The 25,383-nt window shown below is 42.6% G+C and overlaps 1 protein-coding gene across 3 annotated transcripts in view; it reads left to right on the forward strand.

Annotated features, from left to right (window-relative positions):
- The window catches only part of GMDS (GDP-mannose 4,6-dehydratase), a 629,847-nt gene that overhangs the window by 506,771 nt on the left and 97,693 nt on the right, over positions 1–25,383 (forward strand). For 2 of the 3 annotated variants that reach the window (XM_055263596.2, XM_055263597.2), the window contains exons 8-9: positions 7,447–7,565; positions 23,177–23,273. In XM_055263596.2, coding sequence (XP_055119571.1) covers positions 7,447–7,565; positions 23,177–23,273 — 216 coding nt within the window. Of the gene's footprint in view, positions 1–7,446; positions 7,566–23,176; positions 24,442–25,383 lie in introns of those variants that run through there. The other variant, XM_055263598.2, reaches the window with a different exon arrangement.

The following is a 25,383-nucleotide window of genomic DNA, read 5'->3' on the forward strand; positions in this document are numbered from 1 at the left end:
CACCCACTGTCTAACCAGTCCCAATGAGATGAGCCAGGTACCTCAGTTGGAAATGCAGAAATCACCTGCCTTCTGTGTTGACCTCACTGGCAGCTCCAGACTAGAGCTATTCCTATTTAGCCATCTTCAAGAAATACATTTTTAAATGACTAAATATAAGGACATTTTCATTCAACACTCCTTTTTTTGAAACCCTCTGAAATCAAGAAAAATAATAAAATAAAGCTAAGAGGAAACTTCTGCTTCATTATAACAGTGAAATTGGACACAACTTGAAATATGAGGTATTAGTAATTTGAGGCTGGGGGCTCACTCCTTTAGTCCCAGCCCTTTGGGAGGCCAAGGCAGGAAGATTTCTTGAGGCCAGGAACAATGTAGCCCATACATACATTTTTAGTATTTTTGTATACTAAAAATTAAAAACATTAGCCAAGTGTGGTGGTGCATGCCTGTAGTCCCAGCTACTTGGGAGGCTGAAGCTGGAGGATCACTTGAGTCCAGGAGTTCAAGGCTGCAGTGAGCTACGATCAGCCACAGCACTACAGTCTGGGTGACAGGGTAAGACCCTGTCTACAAAAAAAATGAAAAAGTATTTGAGACAGATACCATGAAATTTGAAGAAAATTTAGAGCAGATGTTAGGAACTATACACATAGGTTGTGAATTTTATGCAAAATAACTTCAGTCCTAAAAAACCCGTAAAATATTACCTATTAGAAGTGGAAAATATCCTCATAGATACCCACTTGTACACTACACAGTGGCAAGAAGGTGTTGCTGAAGGAGAAGACAATTTCTTTTTTTTATGTTTAATTTTTTTTTTTTTTTTTTTGAGATAAAGTCTCTGTCACCCATGCTGGAGTGCAGTGGCACAATCTCAGCTCACTGCCACCTCTGCCTCCAGGGTTCAAGTGATTTTTGTGCCTCAGCCTCCCAAGTGGCTGGGATTACAGGTGCCCCTGCCTCCACCAAGCCCAGCCAAGTTTTGTATTTTTTGTAGAGATGGGGTTTTGCCGTGTTGGCCAGGCTGGTCTTAAACTCCTCACCTCAAGATATCCACCTGCCTCAGCCTCCCAAAGTGCTAAGATTGCAGGTGTGAGCCACCACACCCAGCCAGAAGTCAATTTTATTGTCGCTGGCATAACCTAGCCAAGGAACACTGCAGATTGTGATCTGGAGTGAAGGCAAAGTGAAAGCAAACATCACCAGATAGCACTAGGGCAGCCCTACAATTCATGGGCTTCTTTCCACTTATCACACTTACCAGCAAAATCTTGAGAAATTGTGGCAGCCATGTCCTGGGGCAAAGCGTGCAATGAGGTTGGTAGAGGGCTTTCAGAGAAGCCTGAATTAAAGCTACAGGCTGTCCTCAGTGTACTTTCATGTTCCCCCTCCTAAGATTCTTCAGCGAACAGCCAGCCTTGTTCAAGTATAATAATAAGTAGAAAGGCACTACCCCAGAATCTATGCTTGAGTGTGAGTGGGGAAAGGATTGCAAGAAGAAGAAAAGGAACATAAGCAAAACAGATGCATTGTGCATATCATAAGGGGTATCATTCAAAAAAATTAGCAGCTGGAGCTTGGGTAATTATTCTCTGTAGAGTCAAAGAAATTACAGGCAACATATTTTTATTAAGTTTGCTGAAAGCAAAGGTGGGCAAGTCATAGTCCCTGGGCCTTGTAACTGTTTTATTGGAACGCAGTCATACCCTTTTGATTCCATTTTGTCCATGGCTGTTTTGTGCTACAACAGCAGAGAAACAGAGACCATGTGGTTCACAAACCTAAAATACTTACTATCTGGCTCTATAAGAAAACAGTTGTCTGTCCCCTGGCTTAAATAAAGTCACAAAAAAATAAAAAGCAACCTGGTAGTAAACAGGAAAAGTATGGAAGAGAAAAAAACCCTTACGGCAATTGAAACCATATTACCAACAAAATATAAAATAAAGTTTACTAAAACAATCAGGTGAACAGGCTGGAGGAAATCATATAATTAATATGAAACAAAACCCAAAAATGATTAGCTCGGAGGTGATATATGTAAAAGATAGAACAAAAGAGATATATGCATAATTGGTGTGCATGAAAAAGAAATGGAATAGAAGAGATAAGATATATTCACAGGTAAATAGAAGAAATAAATATATAACTAGAATCTGCAAATTGAAAGAACAGATAATATCCTAGAAAACTGATTCAGAATGATTAACACAAGACTAGGAGCTGTTCGATTTTATATTGTTTCTAGGGAAGAGAAACATTAACCCCAACCTGGAGTTTTTAGCTGTGTATTCCTGGCTAGAGGTAAAAGATAAAGGGCAAAACAAATTTTGACATTGCCTCTTTCAGTACATATGGTGTTGATATAGAATAATATGTTAGCAAAGAAAGAAGCAAGAGGTATGTGGCTTTCTGGGTTGTGTTCTTTTATTTTTGGTCCTTTTATTAATTTATTATCTTTTTTTTTTCTGTTCAGTAACATCGTATCCTTAAAATGTCTAAAAGTCCCTTAATCTAAGGAATCCGTGTGACACAGTGTTTTTGCCCAGGAAGAAAATAGACATAGCCATAAGGCCAGACTTCAGTTTTATACTGTTTGTTTTTATTAGTATAGTTTTATTAATTAAAACTAACCCAAAGACCTAAGACCTACCTATGTGGATTCCACAAAGAATAAGGCCTGGCTGACCACAAAACTACTGGAGGTCCTGACTCAAACTAAATACCAGGCTGCCATCATGAAAACAGCTACTAAATAATGTTTAGAGATGAAATGCATATGAATGGGTACACACTGGGCATCCTTTCTCTGGAACTTTAATTTCCATTTGTTCAAATTTCCATGATTTTTATTAGAGTTATTTCATACATGTTCTCCCCTGAAATGCGTATACATACATAAGTGTGTGTGTGTGTGTGTGTGTGTGTGTGTGTGTGTGTAGTTTTAAGGTTTTTGTGACAGTAGCACGTAAAGCACAAAAGCACCAGGGTGAAAAAGTAACAGTCAAATAGACATAGTTAAACATAACCTTCATTAACAAATCTTGTTATTCATGGATGCCAGCTCAGTTAATAAGTGTTTGTGGCTTGGAGACTGAACTGGAGGTTAACGTCGAGGTGGAAGCAATTGTAGAATCCAGACTTTTAAGACAAACACACGTCCCACCACAGAAGGCGTGCACGGAATCAGGTGTAGTCAGTCGGCTGTGGTGATGCACTTTGAGTGTTTTCCTTCATTGGTCCAGCTCTGAACAGCCACCAGAGCTGGCAGCTTCCCAAGCAGGGGAGTGGCCCTTCCTGCGCCTCCCAAACCACTTCCACATCCACCCCTCAAATTACCAAATGGGAGACTGTGAGAGAGGGGTATTTTTATTAGGCCGGGAGCAGTGGCTCACGCCTGTAATCTCAGCACTTTGGGAGGCCGAGACCAGCAGATCACAAGGTCAGGAGTTCAAGACCAGCCTGACCAACATGGCGAAACCCCGTCTCTACTAAAAATACAAAAATTAGCCGGGTGTGGTGGCGCACGACTGTAATCCCAGCTACTCGGGAGGCCGAGGCAGGAGAATCGCTTGAACCCGGGAGGCGGAGCTTGCAGTGAGCCGAGATTGTGCCACTGTACTCCAGCCTGGGCGACAGAGCAAGATTCTGTCTCAATAAATAAATAAATAAATAAATAAATAAAATTAAAGTTTTATTTTTACTTCCCCAAATTGGATTTGTAGAACAGATAGATTAATTATATAGTTACAGAAGAGTACATGTCCAAATTTAAGTAATATTTATACCCATCTTGACTTGGCCATCAAAAGTCAATGGTATGGAGTCAGATTTCCCTTAAACTTCATTTGCTTAAAAGCAAAATGAATGCAAGACATGATTTGAAAACGGCACTGTTTTTTTGGCAATTAAGGGACATTTTTATGTTAAAGAATCTGAAGCCCTGGCACATTCCTTAACTGATTTGCTTTCTTCTCTGTGAGATGGATTAAAAAACAGGAGATTTTTTTCCTGTGCAGTGGTAATCAGGTCAGGACTGAAAGTAAATAAGTGTTTGAGGAAGTGGACAAGTCAGTCACATCCTCAAAGGACACCAAAAGAATGCAGGAAGACTGTCTTTTTCCTCCTCCATTCCTTGAGAGACAAAGAGAGAAGACTGACCTCTAAAACATGTAACCTCAACACTGTTCCTCTAGTCAGAAGCCAAAGCTGGGTGGCGATTTGATCACAGAGTGTGGCCTGGCCGTGTCATGGGTCATGTGGTCCAGCATGTGAACAGGAAGGTGAGAACGGGTGAACTTTTGCCTCAGTTGTGCCATCCATCAGAGAATAAATGGAGCACATCAACGTGTGCAGCTGTATAAGGAGGCGGATGGCTGCGTCCTTCTCACACAGGGGCCTTTGTCTCCTGGACATGATCTAGCATTACGACGGGATGCACTCAGCCTCGGCTTTGTGGTGAATTACTAACCCATTATCACACCAGAACACAGGATCATTTATCTTCTAATCCAGAGTGTCACCTGTTCTTCATTTACCAGTCAATAACCATTAATTACGCTCAGTGGAAATTTAAACAAAGCCCTATCCCTCTGTTGAAACCAGTAAACTATTCAGTAATAACAAATAAATCTGGAGTTGTATATCCTTTCTCTTCTCATTCCCAGACTGGAGTCTGGTACAATATGAACTTCAGAGGAAATGCCTAGAAATTGATAGGTCAAAGGCCACAGATAGTCTGATGGAGAAGAAAAGAGCAGATTCTTGGCTCTTGCTCTAGTGAAAGGAGAGGCCTTGACTGATCCCCAGATTCCTGCCGGGAACAAAACAAGCACCAGGGGACCCGGGCCGGTGTTTAAAGTGATCCACCGTTAACCAACGGTCATATTTTCTCCTTACATTTTTAGCACGCCCTTGCCTTCTTTCACATGACTAAAAATAGGACTTTTTTGAGACCATTCTAACACAGCGGACTGTTTCTAAAGAAGTAAAATAAGCTGAGTGGTCCTGAAAGACCTATTTGAAATGTTATTTTTAGAATGGAAATTTGAGTCAAACACACTAAAGTGTATTTATTCCCTTACATCTAATCCCGCAGAAGAATGTTCAGATAGGAATTCTAGCCATAAGCATAATTTAACTTTTCCTAAAAATTCTGAAGGTATTTTGGCAAAAGCCAAAATAAGTTTCTGTGTGTGTGTGTGCACGTGTGCCTCTGTGTGTGTCCACGGGTACACTCCTGCGCCCACTTGGGTGAAGTGGGAGGCTCAGCTTAGTTGGGAAGGGGGCCAAAGGGCAGGCCCCATCCCAGTGAAGCCACCATACTGTGTGCAGTGGAATTCATTCCAATGGCTAGACTTGGGACCCTGGTCCGGGACCTAGAGAGAGGTCAGCATTCCCAGACAGATGAGGAGACAGGGCGTTCCAGGCCGCGGGAATTTCACTTGAAGGCACAGACCTTCAAGGAGCAGCTGCTCACGAGGCCTCTCCTCGTGCACACAGGCCTTGGTGCCGCTTTCAAAAAGACACCTTGGGGAACTTCTTGACAAACGGTGCCGGGCCTGGGCTGCACTTCAGATCTCGTTGCTCTCCTCAGCCCCCAGGGTTTAACAGCGTTCAGGGAGCTACCAAGTCATTGTAGACTCCATCTGCTTGCGTGGACGATCCCAAAACAGTGAACAACTTGTATTTCATGCCTTTTAAAAGCTCATGCTTTATTAGTAGTAGTAGTAGTGGTAGTATAACATTTAAAAAGTGTTGTGGCTAAGTTCACCAACCATGATTTCTTAAGGCAAAATGAAATTGCAGGTATTCCATTAATGTGAACAAATATGTCTTCTCACCAAGACAATTTCATCTGTCAGTTACTTTAGAATATCACTGACTTGAAACTATTACCATTGTCCCAACCAGCATGCCACATCTCCAAGGCATGTAAAATAGCCCAAAATCTTGTCTTCCATACGATTTAAAACCATCTTGTAATAGACCAAAAATACAAAAACATACACAGGAAATGACTTCAGGTAAACGATAAATTGTTTTAAATTTTATTTTTTGGAAGGTTTCTACAAATTCAAGTGAATAAAAAGGAAATTAAACTTTTTTGGTGGCATTTTCTAAGAGAAAATAGGCAGGCTCATTGATTTTAGCAACTTCTTGTTTTCGGCTTATGAAGGAACAACTTAGGGAGACGCAAACCAAAACAATTTTGTTTAAATTTTGCTGGAACAAGAGTTCAATGCACATATCATTGGAAGCTGTGTTATAATTAAGTCCTTATTGTTTTTACCTATTTTATTTTGAGAAGTGGGTGGAAGTGATGAAAAAATAGAGATTTTTTTTTTTTCTTTTGCTTCAACCTTTTTTGAAGAGACATATTCCTGTTGAATTCCTGCTTCACTTAATTTTTTTTAAATCTGCATCTCTTATCTGTGTTAACACACCGGGGCCTGTTGTGGGGTGTGGGGAGGGGGGAGGGATAGCATTAGGAGATATACCTAATGCTAAATGATGAGTTAATGGGTGCAGCACACCAACATGGCACATGTATACATATGTAACTAACCTGCATGTTGTGCACATGTACCCTAAAACTTAAGGTATAATAATAAAAAAAAATCTTTGAGGTGCAATTGCAAGATACAGGAACTCCAGGCCTATCTGCTGTTGATAAAAGCTAACCACGGGGAGCCGGGCTGTGCTGGTGCCACCAGTCTGTGCCTTGGACATGCAGTGGCATTTTTGCCCCAGACTCCTGGCTCCTACTGAGAAAGTGAACCTGTCTAGACATCCATTTTGATGTGGAAGTTGAGCCCCTGGCCTTGAAATGCTGCCTTATGAACCCATTACCTCTGGCATAAATGTTTTCATTGCCTCTCAGACAGCTTTTTTATAATAGTAGTACTCTCCATTAATGATTCGCACTTATTTTGTTTTTTGACTAGTACCTTCTCAACTTTATTGTTCAAAAATTAAGTTCTACTTTTGAGGACAAATATCTGTCTTTAAAATCCTTGCCTACTATCTATGATACGAAGAAAAATTAGACAGTGCTTTTAGAACTGCTGTTTTTTAAATAATACTATAGAAAGGTTATTTGCCACAGACACTGCTTCACATCATGTTCCTCTATGTTGTGGTCTGAGGACCTGCAGCAGGAGAATCACCTGGGATGTTAAGGATAGATATTCTGAGAGATGATCTCCCGGCCTCTGAGCCCACCGCTCTGCGGCTGCAGCCCTGGCATCCACACCGAGATGTTCCTCATATTATTCCAATGCTCAGTAAAACCTGGGACCATTGCTGTTATGATTAGAATATGGTATGAAATTCATGCTCATGTGCCAGCTGTCCATGTCCATATCTGATTATGTGCACTGGAAAACAACGTGTGACCACTGAGTGTGACTTCAAAATGAACTTGCCTCTCTTTCCCTCTAGGCTATGTGGTTGATGTTGCAGAATGATGAGCCAGAGGACTTCGTTATAGCTACTGGGGAGGTCCACAGTGTCCGGGAATTTGTCGAGAAGTCATTCTTGCACATTGGAAAAACCATTGTGTAAGTATACCTGAGAACTGACCACTTCTAGCTCCCTGGCAGGTCTGCACCTGAGCTTGCTGAAGCCTCAGTTCTCGCTGCCATCTTCCCTCTTCACTCCCCTGAAGAGCAATACAGAAAGTTTCAGTGTGGAGTTGGGCCTTTGCTCTGCTCTGCATCCAGCCCTACTTGTGTTATTTGTCAAATGTTGGTCAGCGTCTAAATCAAGTTTTTCCACATTTCTTTCATCATTCTTTTAAGACGTTTTTGGCCAGGCGCGGCGGTTCACACCTGTAATCCCAGCGCTTTGGGAAGCCGAGACGGGAGGATCAGGAGGTCAGGTGTTCAAGACGAGCCTGACCAACATGGTGAAACCCCGTCTCTACTAAAACTACAAAAATCAGCCGGGCATGGTGGTGCGCGCCTGTAATCCCAGCTACTCAGGAGGCTGAGGCAGGAGAATTGCTTGAACCCGGGAGGCGGAGATTGCAGTGAGCTGAGATCACGCCATTGCATTCCAGCCTGGGTGAAAGAGCAAGACTGTGTCTCAAAACAAACAAACAAACAAAAAAGATGTTTTTATTTATTTTTAAATACTATTTTATTATTGTTTTTTAAGTTTTAAATGTTTTATCTCAATATAAGCACCTTTTTTTTTTTTTTTTTTTTTTTTGGAGACAGAGTCTTGCTCTGTTGCTCAGGCTGGAGTGCAGTGATGCAATCTTGGCTCACTGCAACATCTGCCTCCTGGGTTCAAGCAATTCTCCTGCCTCAGCCTCCCAAGTAGCTGGGATTACAGGCATGTGCCACCATGCCCAGCTAATTTTTGTATTCTTAGTAGAGACGGGGTTTCAGCGTGTTGACCAGGCTAGTCTTGAACTCCTGACCTCAGGTGATCCGCCCTCCTCGGTGTCCCAAAGTGCTGGGATTGCAAGCATGAACCACCATGCTTGGCCAAAAGCATCTTAAAAGAAAGATGAAAGAAATGTGGAAAATTTTGGAAATTTGGAAAGTTTTCCAAATTTCTTTCATCATGTTATGTGAAATAAGCCAGACACAGAATGACAAGTACTTAATGATATCACTCCTGTGAAATCTAAAGAAAGATGATAGAGAAGCAGAGAGTAGAACGGTGCTTACCAGAAGCTGAGGAAGGAAGGGGTGGAAAGAGGCTGGGGAGAGAATGGTAAATGGGTACAAGTAACAATAAGATAGGAGAAATAAGCTCTGGTCTTCTGTTGTACAATAGGGTGACTAAGGTTAACAATACCTATTATATATGTCAAAATAGCTAGAAGAGAGAATTTTTAATGTTGTCACCAGAAAGAAATATGTGCATGAGCTGATAGATACACTAACTACCCTGAATGGATCATTATACAACATATACATGTGTCACAATATCAAAATGTACCCCATAAATGTGTACAATTATAATGTGTCAGTTAAAATTTTAAAAACAAGAACATTCAGAAAAAGAGATACTGCCCAATTATTTTGTGAACATTTTGTCTCAATATACTTCCAATTTTATGAAAAAATATTGACAATTCATGGCCAAAAGTTAAATAAATTTGTTTTGCATAAAAACTTTGTTCAGGAAACTAATGACATTAATTGTAGAAAATTAAAAATGAGAAGGCAAAAATAAGATCTTTTTCAAATTTTACATATAATATGGGGAGTTGGAAAATAGCATAAAGTTAAGAAGCAAGAAGATATAAAATAATCTTTGAAGTGTAATTTGGTTATGTTGATTCTTTTGGCCTTCTATTTTATTTTTTAAAGAAGATACCTCATTTTTCAAGAAAATTGGCCTTATTCTTTTGTGGACTTAAAAATGCATTGTTGGATTGATTATGTTTGGAATTGAGGTTTTTTTAATACCTTTCAAATATAAAATTTATGTTGCTTCTAAGTAACCCTCCTTTTTTTTTTTTTTTTTTTTTTGAGACAGAGTCTCTGTCGCCCAGGCTGGAGTGCAGTGGCACGATCTTGGCTCACTACAACCTCCACCTCCTGGGTTCCAGTGATTCTCCTGCCTCAGCCTCCCAAGTAGCTGGGATTACAGGCATGCACCACCACGCCCATCTAATTTTTGTATTTTTAGTAGAGACGGGGTTTTGCTATATTGGCCAGGCTGGTCTCAAACTCCTGACCTCAAGTGATCCACCCACCTCGGCCTCCCAAAGTGCTGAGATTACAGGCATGAGCCACTGCACCCGGCCCAAAAATTTTAATTAAAATGTATAGTTTAGCAGAAATTAATATCTGCCACTCTCATTAATTACTTTTTTAATAACTCTCAAACATATTTTACCAAATTTATATTGTATATGTGAATAACACAGATTATACTTAAACAAGTTTAATGATAAAAATAAGATGTAAGCATAACATCTTATTCTTTAAAAAAATATGTGCACTTTTGTTTATGTTCTCTATAGGAATCGAACGTGACATTTTATTATTAGGAGTGTCCTGTTATGCTCCAAAAGTTGTGAAGGATGATACGCATGAATTATTTTTTAAATGTGTGAAGTATCTATGCTAATGAAGGCTTAAGCATAGTGAAAGTATTTAGTAATATATTAGGAAAGGGAGAAAAGTGAATGGATTTTTCCGGCAGTCAGAGTTCTTTTGTTTTTCAGGAACTGAAACTGAACTCAGAGTAGCCTTAGGTACCTGGTGCTCCTTCAGGGCCCATCTGCTTCTTGGCTCCAGTGCCCCTGGGATGTCGCCTCCATCCCTCAGCTGCTCCCCATGGCAGAGGGCAGTCTAGACTGCCTTTCTGGGGACACAGCCTCACACAGTCAAAAGAGGAACAGAACCTTTAAGAACAATCCACTTAGAAAAATCCTGAGGAAGGACTGTGGCTGGCCTTGTGTAGGTCCTGCAGTTATCCCTAGACCTGTCACTGTAGCCAGTGTGGGACTGGATCCCAGGCCTTGGCCTGTTTTCAGGGTGTGAGGATTCTGGGATGAGCAGCCCCACTGAAAGTACACTGTTTGAATGTGGGGGAGCAGGGTCTTCCCCTCTAGCAGGATGCTATTGCAGAAGAACAGCAGAATGTGCTCCAAGATAGAGACAGCCCATGCTCGCGGCGGCACGCAGGGAGTGGTTAGGGCGAGCCTGGAAGCATGCCAGGAGCCACGCCCCGACTCTGTTTAATTTCCAGGGCTGGGGCACTATTGCACTGAAAAGGAAACTGAGGCACAATGCAGTTCAGTGCTCTCCCCAGGTCACACAGCCAGGGAGTAGCAGAGCCAGGGTCTGAAATGAGAATTTTGCGACCCAAGATGCCCCTCTTTTCTTTATGTGCACTTTTTATCCTTCTTGTTCATATGCTGTCAAAAAAAACCTTGTGATAGGATATTTGCAGTGAACACAGACCTAGGTCTTCATGACTGTGGGCATCGTCTCATTCCCAGGTTATCCTCAGTGCTCTCAACAGCTGAGGGTGCTCTGTAAATGATTAAGCACAAGTGGATATCCCAAAAGCCAGCTTATCCAGAAAGTCCTCCCAGAAACGCCCACTGTCACCCTGATTTCCACAGATTTCATGGTTAGCATTATTCCCTCTCACATGGTGGGGACAGCTTGAGGGAAGCCACCATGCTCCTCCCTAGAGGCCTGTTGGAGCTGTCCAGCTAAGGATGAGGAGGATCTGCATTCAGCCGAGAACATGGAGAGGGAGAGGAGCGACTGATTTGAGCCTTAGAATCAGCGGGATTTGGTGAACAGCCAGATGTAGAGGGTGAAGGACAGCCCAGCTCTCTAGTCTCGTTAGCGTTGCCATTAATTAAGCTAGAAAGCTTTCTGCTCGCTCAGATTCCACCTGTTGTGCTTTGTGTGCTCGCCTCATATTACATGAGGCTACACCGTATCAGACACACCAGTCAGCATCTGGAACATTCTCACTTTGCTCTTCTAAGATCTGCTGTCTCTTCTCATTTTTGTTATCGTTTTTAAAATTTATCCGTTGTAATGTTCTCCGAAAAGGCTTGACACGTGTTGCCATCTGTATATTTAGAATCCACACAGATATTTCCTCTTGAAGTCTTTGACATCACTTGAGTAATTTGAATAATTTTTGTTTTGCATTTATTAGAAAATAGCACATTAATTTGAGTTTGGGTTAGTAGAAGATATTGGGGGAAGCAGATCAGTACCACATGCAGTCCTGATAAAATGTAAGGTAACGTTTTAAATTCTTACACAGTCATTTGTACTGAGAAAGGCAGCCTTATGACAACTGCTTTCTTTCGATAGCGTCTGTGTGTGTGTGTCTGTGTGTGTGTGTGCGTGTATGTGTATGTGTGTGTGTATGTGTGTATGTGTATCTGTGTGTATGGGTGTGTGGTTGTGTGTGTGTGGTGTGTGTATGTGTGTGGTGTGTGTGTGTTTGGCGTGTGTGTATGTATGTGTATGTGTGTATCTGTGTGTATGTGTGTGGTGTGTATGTGTGTGGTGTGTGTGTGGTGTGTATGTGTATGTGTGTGGTGTGTGTATGTGTGTGTGGTGTGTGTGTATGTGTGTGGTGTGTGTGTGTATGTGTATCTGTGTGTGTGTGTGTGGTGTGTGTGTATGTGTATCTCCATGTGTATGTGTATCTCCATGTGTATGTGTGTGTTTCTGGTGTGGTGTGTGTATGTGTGTGTATCTGTATGTGTGGTGTGTGTGGTGTGTGTGTGTGTGTGTGTGTGTGTTTGGAGCACATTGCATTGTTGGGGCTCTTTTTAGTGCTGTGTTGTTTTTCCTTTCGCATCAACTTACCACTAAGTATGTAGGGTGAAAAGGAAACACTTTTCTCCTACAATTAAAATGATAGGAGGATAATCCAAACAGGCAAATACTTGTCTTGACTAATTTTCTGTCATAAATCTTGTTAAATTTTGAGAAGAGGGTTGTAAGAGTACCCTACAACCAGGTGAGAATCAACATCTGCTGCTTGTTGTCGTTGTGGGGGGTGGGTAACGTTTCAGATATGGAAATGGTTGTTATAATCTGTGATACTGAATTTACATTTTCAGTGAAAGTAACAAGGGCAACATTGTTATACATCAGAAAAGAAACCCATTTCTAAAGTCCTCCTGGCAGAGGTAACAAGCTGTTTTGTGCTCACGCACCTTGCTCCCTTCATTTGACACTGTTTCCTGATGGATGGGATTTCTGGACCCTGGGTCCTGCGCTGAAGCCTCTGGAGGCTGATCTTGAAGACAGCTCCTGAGAAGGAAGGCCTGGCAGCAGGTTCCATGGGGTGGATCCTGTGGCCAATGTAGCTACTGTAATGCATTCCTCGGGAATTTGCAGAGCTTGGGACTGTCAGACTCACTGTGGGAGAGCACGTCCCTCCACTCAGTCAGTTGTTGGTGATGAACAGAACTCTCATGTGATGAGCCGTACTTCTAAGGGTTCTATGTAGGGGCAAAGTCAGGAGAAGGAAACTCACTGCAGCTCTGTATCATTCCCTAACCTTTCAATGTGCTGTTTAGACCAGCCATCTTTGATCCCTGAGATAGATTTAACTCCCATCTCAGCAGCTTGCCGAAGCTTCTTTTGATGTCCATGCTATGACCAGGTTGAGTAAAATCTGTGACACTGAGTGATGGAAATATAACTCACCTTCATTCATCGTCACTCAAAATCCCCATCAGAGCTAGAAAAAGCAGTCATGCTGAGAAAACCTGCGTAGAGTACCATGAGAACGTTCTGGAGAGACTCTAAAGGGGCTCACGCCTTCAAGAGTATTCACATGATATTTAGTCATCAGAAAGAGGTAGGACTTTTCATATAAGCTTCAAGTTACCATTTAAATGAGGTCTCCTTCTCTTTTTCCTCTCGCTTTCTTCCTCGCTGTCTCTCTACCTCCCTCCTGGAAATCTGAATCCTACTATCATTTATATTTCTGAACTTCTAAGATGCTTAGATTTTTAACCCTTAGAAAACAAAATACTACAACATAAGTTGATGTTGTGGTGCCTTTGCTGGAGCAACAGACTTTTGAATTATCGGCACCTGCAAGATCTAATTTGAGCCCTGATGTCATGCTGGGCTGTGGATCTGAGGCAACCCTCATTTCATTTCATAGGCAGTTGATGCAATTCACTAGGTCGCGGACCCATTTTCATTCTTAACTAAGGGTCTGTTAGATCCTCAAAATAACTGCTGCCTTCATAAGTACCTAAACAGCTAGCACAGTACCTCACACCTCTTAGATGCTCTATAAATGTGTTATTTGCTCATCTAATTTCCTCTCAATGCCAAACTAATCAAAGAGAATTGAAAGGGATTTCCTCGCCCTGGAGAAATATAGACTCTAATTGGATGTCAATTAATAAGAACACATTATTTACAAATATCTATGCAAATATGAAGACATTGTGCAAATTTATTTTATCAATACTGAAGTAATAGCCTCACAATCATGATTGGAGTTATGTCTACAGAAAGTTAGATGTAAGCTGGCCCTTGTCCAGATAGGGAGATACGGGTGATAGGAAGGAGGAAGACATTCCAGGTGGGTGAAATGGCATGAGAAAAGGCGTGGAGGCAGGAGCTAGTGCGTCGTGTGTGGGTGCTGGGTGAGCTGATGGACGAGGGTGGACCATCCTGGCCACACTGGGCTCGTCAAATGCCTGCTCCTACGGTTCCGTCTGCTTCTCCTGGCCGCTTCCCACTCATTCTTCAGGTCTTAGCTTAGGCATCCTCCCTCTGACCAACACCCTCCCTCCACCTAGTCTGTGCTAGGTGCCTACCTCTGGCTCTGACAGCACCCTGGCTCTCTGCCATCATTCCCTCACTGGTGGCCTTAGACTGCAGGCTCCTTAAGGACAGAGACATGTCTAGCTTCCACATACCCGTGTCCTTAGCAACTGGCTTAGCTTACTGGCTGGCACCTAGTGGGTGCTTGGTGAAGATCTGTGGGGTGGGAGGAAGGAGATGGATAGACGCAGTTGTGTATGTGAAAGAAGTACAGATGCAGATAGCCCAGAACAGTGGCAGCGGCTCTGGGGGTACTTGGGCACTGGTTGTTTTGGCACTGCCTACTTACTGTGGCCCTGCAGGAAGCCTCCGTAAGTTTTGCTTTCCCCCATACAGCAGAAGCTCCATCCTTATCCACTGGGGGTGGCTAATATGCCCCAGTTGGGTAAATATAAATGAAGCAGGCAGCTAGAGCACATTTAATGAGCTGTGCGAGGTAGCGTGGACACGCTGAGGCTCGTTGAAATGCTAGCTCTGCGTCAGAAGATCCATTCACTGTCATTTTCACAGCCGAGGAGAGCCATCTCTGGTCTTGTCTTTTTGTTATCATTATTATTATTTGATCTCTTCAGCTACCCTCAGTAGGCACCACCTCACAAGCCTTTTTCCGTTGAATTCATCTTCCTAGCCTGACTCCCTAGGGATGAAGCATAAGAAAAGACTGTTTGAGAGGAGAGCCTCGCTATTAAGTAATTTCTCAGTCCTACTGCTAAAAAGAAGAAAGCAAGGGAAGTATTGACCAGCTGACCACTCTTACTGAAATTAATGTGTGAGGAAGCTTCCCCACAAAAATGGCCATGCCCTTTTGAGAGGGTACCACACCTTTTCGGCTCAGACCATGTGAAACAGGTGTTGTCTGGGCCCAGGGTGGGGCAGCCCAGAAGCCTGGCTTGGCAGTCTTGGCTCCAGCACCCCTTCCCCGTGTGCCATCTGTAAATTGTTCAGCCCTGTAAATTTGTGTTCCTCCATTTATGCACTGCAGATGATGCTACTTGCCTGCCTCTTGGTGTATGAATTCAGCAAGTAACATTCATAAGGGCCCCATGATAGAGAAATCACAGAATAGATGTAGGCGTTAATCTTAAGAAGTACCTTCTACATGAACAGCTGTATAATGGATTTAAATTTCACATTTTTTGTTGTAGATGGTTATTCCTTAACTACAACATAACAGCTGGGCTTAATACTGCCAGAAGCCCCTTACTTAGAATAATTATCATAAATAAAATTGAAGAATTCTAGGCATGGATGGAGGCTAACCAGCCTCCATTTCAGTAGCAATGCAAGAGGCCATACACAGCTGAGGTTCTCATAGATCCAGGGCTCACTGTTTACACTAGTGCTGTATTTTAAATGTTAGAGTGGCTCTGTGATTAAAACAGTGGTTCCCAAGCATAAAAATGGCACCCGCCCTCGTTTCCCCTGTCCCACTAGCAGGTCGCCTGATGCCCATTGGAAGACTGCCTCCTCCTGGCCTATGGCCTCAGCCCTTCTGCCTGCTCAAGAGGCTCAGGCTGCGGCTCAGCCTCCCCACTCAGCCCTGGCCCCCTTTTTTTGTTTTGTTTTTAAGACAGAGTCTCACTCTGTCACCCTGGCTAGAGTGCAGTAGCACGATCTCAGCTCACTGCAACCTCTGCCTCCCAGGTTCAAGCGATCCTCCCACCTCTGCCTCCCAAGTAGTTGGGACAACAGGTGCACACCACCATGCCCAGCTAATTTTTGTGTTTAGAGACCTAACATGGTTTCACCATGTTGCCCCGGCTGGTCTCAAGCTCTTGGCCTCAAGTGATCCACCTGCCTTGGCTTCCCAAAATACTGGGATTACAGGCGTGAGCCACTGCATCTGGCCTCTGGCCCTCCTTGGAGGCTCCCTCCCATCTTTTACAGATGCCCCTTCAGGATCGGGGTCCCTCCAGTCACTGCCTGGCCTCTCTCTCCCCCTGTTCTGCCAAAAGGCATCAAGGAGCCACCTCCACACACAGCCTCCCCCCATCCATTCAGCTCCCAACACCCTATGCAGGTAGCTTTCTCTGATGTGCCTAGGGCCCTGCTTGAGTCCCTGCATCCTCCTGACATCTGTCCATCATCACAGTTTGGCAGTGCTCACCGCCCTCCTCCCTGGGCTGCTGAGGTCGCGTACTTCACCTTGGCCTGCCTCTTCCCAGGGCTGCCTGCTCCATCTTCTCTGCAGCTGTCATCTGCCCACCCTGTTAGTGGCTTCTATGGTGATGCGGGATCTGGAATGTTGATGGCGCCAAAGATGTCATCCCCTCCCCATCCAGAGGCAGGGTGACAGGGGAGTCCTGTAAGGAAGTGCTGGGTCTGTAGCAGAGCTGGTGCGACAGAATACCCATCCCTGGGGCAGAGCTCAGGCTGGGGTGTGCTGAGGCCCGTCTTCTTCCTCCCAGTCTCGCTTTCTCTGCAACATAGAGGGGCCTGCGGGGAGAGGGTTAGTCATTCACACTCTGCTACTTGCAAAGCTCACATTTATAATTCTTTTTTCCCTTCTTTATTAGATGTTTTTGTCCAGTTACCCCAGCACCCTAGTCCTCGAATCGTTCTACAGGAGTTCTCACAAACCCCTGCTGTCTCCTACCCTCTGCTTCCCCCCTGCCCATTTCCGTGGTTCCCTGGCTAGGCCCATCTGCTGGGGAATGTTCTGTGCTCTGCTGTTTGCGGTGCTCTGTGGGCCCTTTCTGACATACAGAAATGTTTGTTGCTCTGCTGTGGTACACTGTCTTATTTAAAGATAATTACTTGTTTCTGGAAATTCTATTGTACTGTGTTACAATTATTTTGGCACTTATCTCCATGTTTCCAAATAACATGTCGTTGTTGATTTTTCCCCTCTAGGCCTTATCTGTTGGCCTCCTCTTATTCAAAACAAGAGTTTTGCTCTCTCTTTCTCCCCTTGACCCATCCCTCCATTCTCTTAATACTCAATTGTTATATTTTAATTTTGAAGTCAAGTCAATATTTAATGTTACATTACCATGACTGATGAATGCTATGCATTCCAGTAAACCACATTTATTTTATCTTTTTTTATTTTTATTTATTTATTTATTGAGACGGAGCCTCGCTCTGTCACCAGGCTAGAGTGCAGTGGTACAATCTGGGCTCACTGTAGTCTCCGCCTCCCGGGTTCAAGTGATTCTTCTGCCTCAGCCTCCCAACTAGCTGGAACTACAGGCACCCGCCACCACGCCTGGCTCATTTTTTGTATTTTTAGTAGAGACAGGGTTTCACCATGTTGGCCAGGATGGTCTTGAACTCCCGACCTTGTGATCCACATGCCTTGGTCTCCCAAAGTGCTGGGATTACAGGCGTGAGCCACCATGCCCGGCGTATTTTATCTTCTATGTACAATTGTCATTTGTTTACTGTAGAGCTAACAGATGCCTTCTTTCTCTGTTCTATTCATTTTCTATGTACTTATCACTAACTTTACCCCATACTCTGCTCCAGCTGTGCAAATCACCTCTCCAGGCTCTCAAACTCTGGTTGGGCTGTCAATCACATCTTCCCGAGGCAGGCCTAGAGCTTTTGACCTGACCCCGTGTGGACTGGCCAGAAGGTCAAACCCTGCTGTGTCACTTCGTGCTCCTCTGGGGGGCTCTCTTAGCTGCTATCCTGCACTGAGCCCTTATTTCCTGACATCTTATTCAAGACTACTTGGTTTGGTAAAGCAAAATCGTAGTTTCCTGAGAAGGATGCATGGGAAACAAATACTTTGTGACAAAATATACCTGAAAATATCTTCAGTCCAATCTCAAAATTAATAATGTTGCTGGTATATATTTCTAGATTGGAAATAATTTTCCTTCAGAACTTTGAAGGTGTTACTCCATTGCCTATTAGTTTGCAGTATCACCATGGGAAACCAAGAGCCATTCTGACTCCCAGTCCCATCTGTCCCCTCTGGAAAGTGCTTCAGACCTTCTCTTGGTCCCAGTGGTGTGGAGCTTGATGTGAGGTGGGTCTAGACCCATTCATTATTGGGGGACACCCTTTCGGTGTGGAAATGCATGTGCCTCTCTGCTTTGATCAATATTCTTGACTTATTTTGAGAGAGTTGTTTGCTCTGCTCCATTTTTTCTGTACTCTCTTTCTGGAAATCCTGCTATACTGACTGCCCTGAGGCACTCTAATGTTCTTATCTTCCTTCTTCTGATTTTTCATATCTACACCTTTTTGCTCTACTTTCTGGGAGATTTCCTTAATTGTATGTTTAAAATCTTCTCTTGGATTATGAATTTCTATGTTTTGTTTTCAACTTCTAAAATCCTGTGTTTCATATTGTTTCTTTTTATGTAGCATCCTGTTCTTGTTTGTTTGATATCTTTCCTGATCTCTCTGTCTGAGGATATCAAAGGTAGTATATGTGGGGATTTTCTTGTATGTCTTATTTTGTTTCTAATTCTCCTCCCCCTGCTTGTTCTATTTCCCCCAAGTTGCTTTTTTTCAGTTTGTTTGTTTTGATTTCTATTTTTCATATATGTGATTTTCCTTATATATTTCCTGTCTCATAATAGTTGGTTTTCTGCTTCTTTAAAAGTGGGGGGCCTAAAAAGCTACTTGTGAGTTTTGAGAGCATAGTTGGCGCTTGTGGCTATTTTATTGTAAGAGGAATTGACAGGGCCTTTTAGTTGGAGAATCTCTGATGCCCAGAGGAGCCTCCCCAGTGTCCTCATTGGAAGGAAATAGGCCTGACTGCCAGCCCACAGAGAGCTGGATGATGGGTCTCAGGATTCGCCATGCATACGATCACCTAATTTCCTCTGTCTTCAGCATGGTGACCCACTATTCACTGAGCCTATAGCCTTCAGTCCAGCCACCTTCTACCTCAGGGAAGGTGAGGCAGTTGAGTGGCCAAGCAGTGCGGAATCGGGGAGGGAATCAGGCCCCAGACTGCTGCCTACGGAGATTTGCAATCAGGCCTCACTTCCTGAGCATTTGGGAACTTCTGCAAGTGTAAATTGGGGCCATTCTCAGCTCTCCCACTGTTGGTTTAGAAGACTTTTCTAGGACTTCTGCTAAGTCCTTTAACACTCATCCATCTGCTTTCCAGCTTCCAGAATTTGGTTTCTCACATCTCTTTCCTGCACTCTTAGCTCATGTGAGTTTATTCCTTTTTTGAAAGGGGTCTGCGGAAGGAGCAAAAGTGTGTGAAAACCACCGTCTTCATCCAGAAGCTAATGCTTCCTCCAGGCCTGCCTTATGGCACTGACTACATTTTAGCTCCTGCAGCTTCCTACTTCCATACCCTAATTAAATAGCCTTTCTTCAGAATAATCCCTGAGCGCTTTTATGATATTTGGGTCACTACGAGGTGTCTGTTGCCCCCGCCCCACTTAGGTCTAATAGTCCCCAAACTTGACTCATGCTCACTGCAAGGAGTGTGTTTTTCCGCCCCCCCTCCCCCCACCCACCGACTTAGGTCTCATAGCCCCAAACTTGACTCATGTGGCTGACTTTGCTTTTGTTGTTCCTTCAAAGGAATGCCAAGTTGAGTAGATTTTCATAGCGCTTTATCTTGCCTTACTGTCCTTGATTCTGTTATTCTTCAGTGCTTTCTATTGCTATTTAACGCTTATTAGGAGCCAACAATTTATTTTAAAAATTGAATTATACAGGATCCCTGCTTGGTGAGCTGTTGATCTAAATTAGTGGGTAGTAATTCTTGTTAATTAACCGAATCCTCTCCTCTCTGTCAAGCCACCGTCATTTCATTAACAATGCAGCCCTGCTTTGAGTCATAACATCACTTGTTAGGACATGTTAGCTGTTACCTTTTACTTGTTAATACAAATGTTTCATGTATTGTTGTAACTGAATGTTTTTTGGCACTTGGCCGAAACTTTTCCTTACTGCCCTCATTCAGACCTGGTGCAAATTAGAAAGTGGTTTTTGCCAACTCAATTCAGCTTTGAGCCATTTCCTGATTATATTTGCTTATTCAGTGTAGCTATATCAATTGTACAGGGCATTGCCATGCCCTTAGAGACTGTTTTGACCGTAGACAGCATTTGCAAGATGGAAGTCCGGCAGACAGCGTTCAGACAGTGGCAAGAAAGTCGTGCAAGGGAGCTGGTGCCTGTTGAGCGCCAAAGTAGCACCAGACCCAGGTCTGACTTTCAGGCTGTATTTAATAAACCCCTCAGAGAGGGAGTGTTTCTCCTTCAGCCTTTTCCCATTTCAGCTAGTGTTACAAATCCCAAATGTGAGTCTATGACCAGCAAAGCAATCAAAGAGAATCAGTAGTACACTAAAATTCAAGCAGTCTACCCATGCAGGCCGCTGCTATAAACAGGAATTAAATGCTTTCCTTCAGCTGAGGGTGAGGCGATACCACTAACCTGATCAGCCAAAGCAGGAGTGGGCAACTGGGGCCTGTGGGCCAAATCCCAGCTGAGGACCTTTTTGTTTTGTTTTTGGTGTTTTGTTTTTTTTTTTAACTGTCCTGGAGGTAAGGACGGGTTTTACAGTCTTAAAGGGTGATTTAAAAAAAGAAGAAAATAATGAGGAAGAAAAAATAAGAGGACGAAGAATAAACAGAAAAAGAAGGAGGAGAAAGGAAAAGTATGTAACAGACTATATGTGATCTGTGAAGCTTTAAGTGTTTACTGTCTGGCTCTTCACAGAAACAGTTTATAGACCCCACTAAAGTCTAAAGACCCCTCAGGCACAGCCTCAGTCTCCTGACTCACACGCTCCCTCCTAAATCAAGAAAAGCTCTCCAAGTCTTTACCAAGGTTTTGTCGATTTAAATATGTGTGTGTGTTTGTGTGTGATTTTTTAAAAACTGAATTATAAATCTGAATCACCAGTTCTCATGTTTGTGGCATTTGAGATTTACCAGTGGAAGAACAGTGGAATATTGATGTGCACATAAGTCAGCGTGGCCAGCTACAAATGAAAAACCAGTCAGCAAAATTGTAAATGGTATTTCTGTTAACCCTTTGACCTGGTTGGAGATACTATCACGCAAGTATCTGCTGAACTTGTTTCTCTTTGCGAAGTACGAAATGTGAGCAAAAATAGATAAAACATGCCTGTGAAATACAAATATATTTTCATCTACTGAAAGCTTAACCAAAATTTTTTTAAAAGGTTCTACTTAAACAATTAACTTTAGAATTAGATAATTATTTTAAAAAAAAAATCATGACAACCAATTGTCTTCCCTTCCTGTGTATATTAGCTAAGAATTGGTCTTTATCCACAGGAGATGTATGAGGGTCATCATTCCTTTAGGTTATGTTTTAAAACACTTTCAATCTCCATGCTCCAAAACATCCACTTACCATTTCCCGGTGAATTTTCCAAAAACTTAGCTCTGATCCTGCCTACCAATTCCCTTGCTTTGAAATTCTTAGACCCGATATGACCTGCCAAATTGATCTAATCAACATTAAGAAAGAAATGAAAACAAATTACCAAACATCCCTTTTTGTGTTAATTAATTAATATAAAAGTCATGGGGAAATGACCAGTTGTGCAGTTGTATATTATTCAGCATACTGTGCTATATAATTCTCTGTGTTACAGGACAATTTTCATATTTGCCTTGAGTCCACTGGTAAATTCAGCACACTAACAAACTGATTATTCCTCCAACAGTGAAATATTTCCCCTTTGCTACCAAGAAGTGATTTGACAGAACATTCAGGTGATTCATCAGAAATAAGGCTTATGAGGCCAGTTTATGTCTTTAATTCTCAATCTATTCCAAAATATAACTGGGATCAACATTTAATGTTCATTTTCAGTGGTGCCTGTGGCTTACATAGTCAAGTAACTAATTTTGTCTTCCCCATGGTGACTGACCCCGAGAGCACACAGAATTGTCCTGTGTCCATAGGATTCATCTCCAGCTCATAATGCAAACCGGTTCTAAGGATAAACAGTAAAGTCAAACATGTCATACTTGTTAATTTCTCTTCTTTCTTTGCAAAAAGTTCATATGTAAAAATAAATAACCCAAATTCTATAGTATTATAGACATCCAGACGTTACCATTAAGCAAGTGGCTTGATTTATAAAAAATGAGAACATAAAATGGGTAAGTAGAATTTTAGCGAGAAGGTAATCTCGAAGCATATGAGCTCATCCTGCATAGTGTGGACTTGAGGAGTCGCTCCTGGGATCCTTACTGCTGTCAACCGTGGATGTTCAGCAAAGGACAAACTTGTGTGCAAACAGTATCCTAGCTAGGTCAGAGGAGGTTATAGGAAAGTAATATTGATATACCCTCTCTCAGCAGGAAACAAACAATTAGTTCTGTACTTTTTGGAGGTTTAATCATCTGAGACTTATTAAGGGGGCCCACCATTGACTGGGGAGAGCAGGAGAACTTGTATGTGATCCAGGGATGCATTGAATGGTTAATTAGGTTACGAAACTTATTCCCAAATGGAATGCGTTGAATTAACACTGAATATCCCTAAAACTACAAAAGAAAGAAAAAAAAAGAAGACAAAAGACATTAATTAATTTCTATTAATTATTAATTAATTTATAATATAATTGACCAAGAATGGTCTAGAGAAAAACAAAATCTTTGAAATCCCTGAAAGTTGACCAATTTTATTTTCTGGCTAATCTGTTCATTTCTAAAGTCTCACTTCTGAATTCATCATGATTTTCTTGAAAAGAAAAAAAACTCTGCCCTTGCAAAACAGTTCTAGAAAGTTTTTGAAAGGCCCCGTTGCTTTAATAATCAAGTTGAGCATCAGCCTGTGCTGCTGTGGTTAATGAGCTTAAGCGCTCCTGCAGGGAGAGGGCTGGGGCATCTGAAGGTGCTACAGCATGGCCAAATGTTCCCAAGCAATTAGGAGCTGATTCAGTGTTTATCTTCTTTACAGGTGGGAAGGAAAGAATGAAAATGAAGTGGGCAGATGTAAAGAGACCGGCAAAGTTCACGTGACCGTGGATCTCAAGTACTACCGGCCAACTGAAGTGGTAAGGACTCTCTGGCCACCCAGTGCGTGGCCACATTTGGCTGGCTGGCTGGGAAAATGCGCTCATGGAATGCCTGCTGCCAGCCTTTGGAGCTGTCAGTTCAGTTCCCTGGCATCCTTCAGCATGCATTTCCAAAATGAGAACACAGTGAATTCAATTCGAGATTATCGTTCTCACCACAAACTTCATTGCTCTATAAAGGAAAACAAGAGTTAAACCCACCAAAAGAAATCATTGATTTCAGAAATGGAAATTTCACATCACAAGCAGATCTCCTCATGTTGGTCTCCTATTCTAATGGCTGGTCCCTGATAATCTACAGGATGCCTGACTTAACAATGCCCTCCCAGACCTGCAGGACATCTGGGGCCTCTCCAGCTGTGTCTATGGCTGTGTCTGTGTACTCATATACAAGTACACACTTGCACACTATACCATAAATGGTCTCCCCTGCTTTTTTTAAGACTCAGGTCAGGTACCACCCTGTCCATAAAGCCTTTTCTGGCCAATACATCAGTACTGCTGAAATTCCTTCCCACTCATTTCTTTGTATCCGCATTATATGCTATACATTATTATAGTACCTATTATAACTCACTATAATAATTTGTTTACATGTCTTTCTGTCTTTACCAAATTGTGAACTCTTTGAGGATAGGGACTTTTAAAAAATATCTTAAGGCCAGGCACGGTGGCTCACGCCTGTAATCCCAGCACTTTGGGAGGCAGAGGCAGGCAGATCACCTGAGGTCAGGAGTTCAAGACCAGCCTCACCAACATGGTCAAACCCCATCTCTACTAAAAATACAAAATTAGCCGGACATGGTAGCACATGCATGTAATCCCTGCTACTCGGGAGCCTGAGGCAGGAGAATCACTTGAACCCAGGAGGCAGAGGTTGCAGTGAGCTGAGATCACACGCCATTGCACTCCAGCCTGGACAACAAGGGTGAAACTCCGTCTTAAAAAAAAAAAAAAATCTTAGACTAGACTATAACAAGGTAGGTACTTAATAAATACTGACTGATTGCTAGATGGATGGGTGAATTTCTAAATACAGAAGTTCCTGTGTTAAAAAATGGTTGTTAGAACATAACATCCTCCTTTCCTAAATTTATAAAGCTGCCTGTTATTATAGTAATAATTATAACTGTTATTATTAATTTAATAATTGCTTGCTGTTATTATTAATTATTAAGCTTGCTGTGATGGCTGAAATAGACCTAAAGACAATAGAAAGCATCGTCTCTGGAGAGAAACGTTCATATGTGTTACCTAGTGAACATTAACTGTGAAAATTGAATTTTTTTGAAACCATTTTCCCTATGTTCTGAACCAAATTCCTATGTGTTGTACGACCTTGGAGAGGTTAGGAAAACCCCAGTGAGGAGAGACTGAAAGTGAATCGGTCATCATTTACCACTCTTTAAAATGTCCTGCTTCAGACAGGAGAAAACTGTATTTCATGCACCCTATACACAGGAGGAAATAAAAAGGAAAGGAAGTAACCAGTGCTTGGGAGAGGTAGGGCTGTGGAGTTCTGCATTGTCCGGGCACAGGGTGTGGCCGGGGCTCTGACACAGTGAACCATTGTTCCCGGTGCTAGTGGAGAGTGGGTGTGCCTAGGAGAGGATGTATACTGGCCCTCAGGGAGGAAGATGCCAGCCACGCTGTGCTGACATAGCAAGGACTGCCGGCCGGAGCCCTGAGCTGTGCTGCCATTTGACTCTCTGGCCTGATGAGGTGCGACAGAGATGTCAATTTTCTGGAACATTGCACAGATCGCATATTTACGCAAATGCGTTTCTGTATCTACAATCAAAAGTGGTCATCTCAGAGAAGGAAATTTACTAAGCCAACAGAAACCTCAATTTTTACAACTTAAATGTGGCTCTTTCCCTCTCTGACACCAAAATAGTTTCAAAAGCTAGGAAGTCATTAAGAATGGCTTGTCTGTCATTCCTACTTAGACAAGGTGTGGGATTGATAAGGACACAGAACAAAAGAATTCACTGAACAGGAAAAGGACCCTCAGACTAACAAGACTGTTCTTGAATCTGCATCGACCCCCTTTCCTGCCGTGACCGACGCCGCATCCCTCCCGTTTCTT

Source organism: Symphalangus syndactylus, chromosome 23 (assembly GCF_028878055.3).
Source record: "Symphalangus syndactylus isolate Jambi chromosome 23, NHGRI_mSymSyn1-v2.1_pri, whole genome shotgun sequence".
Taxonomy (NCBI): domain Eukaryota; kingdom Metazoa; phylum Chordata; class Mammalia; order Primates; family Hylobatidae; genus Symphalangus; species Symphalangus syndactylus.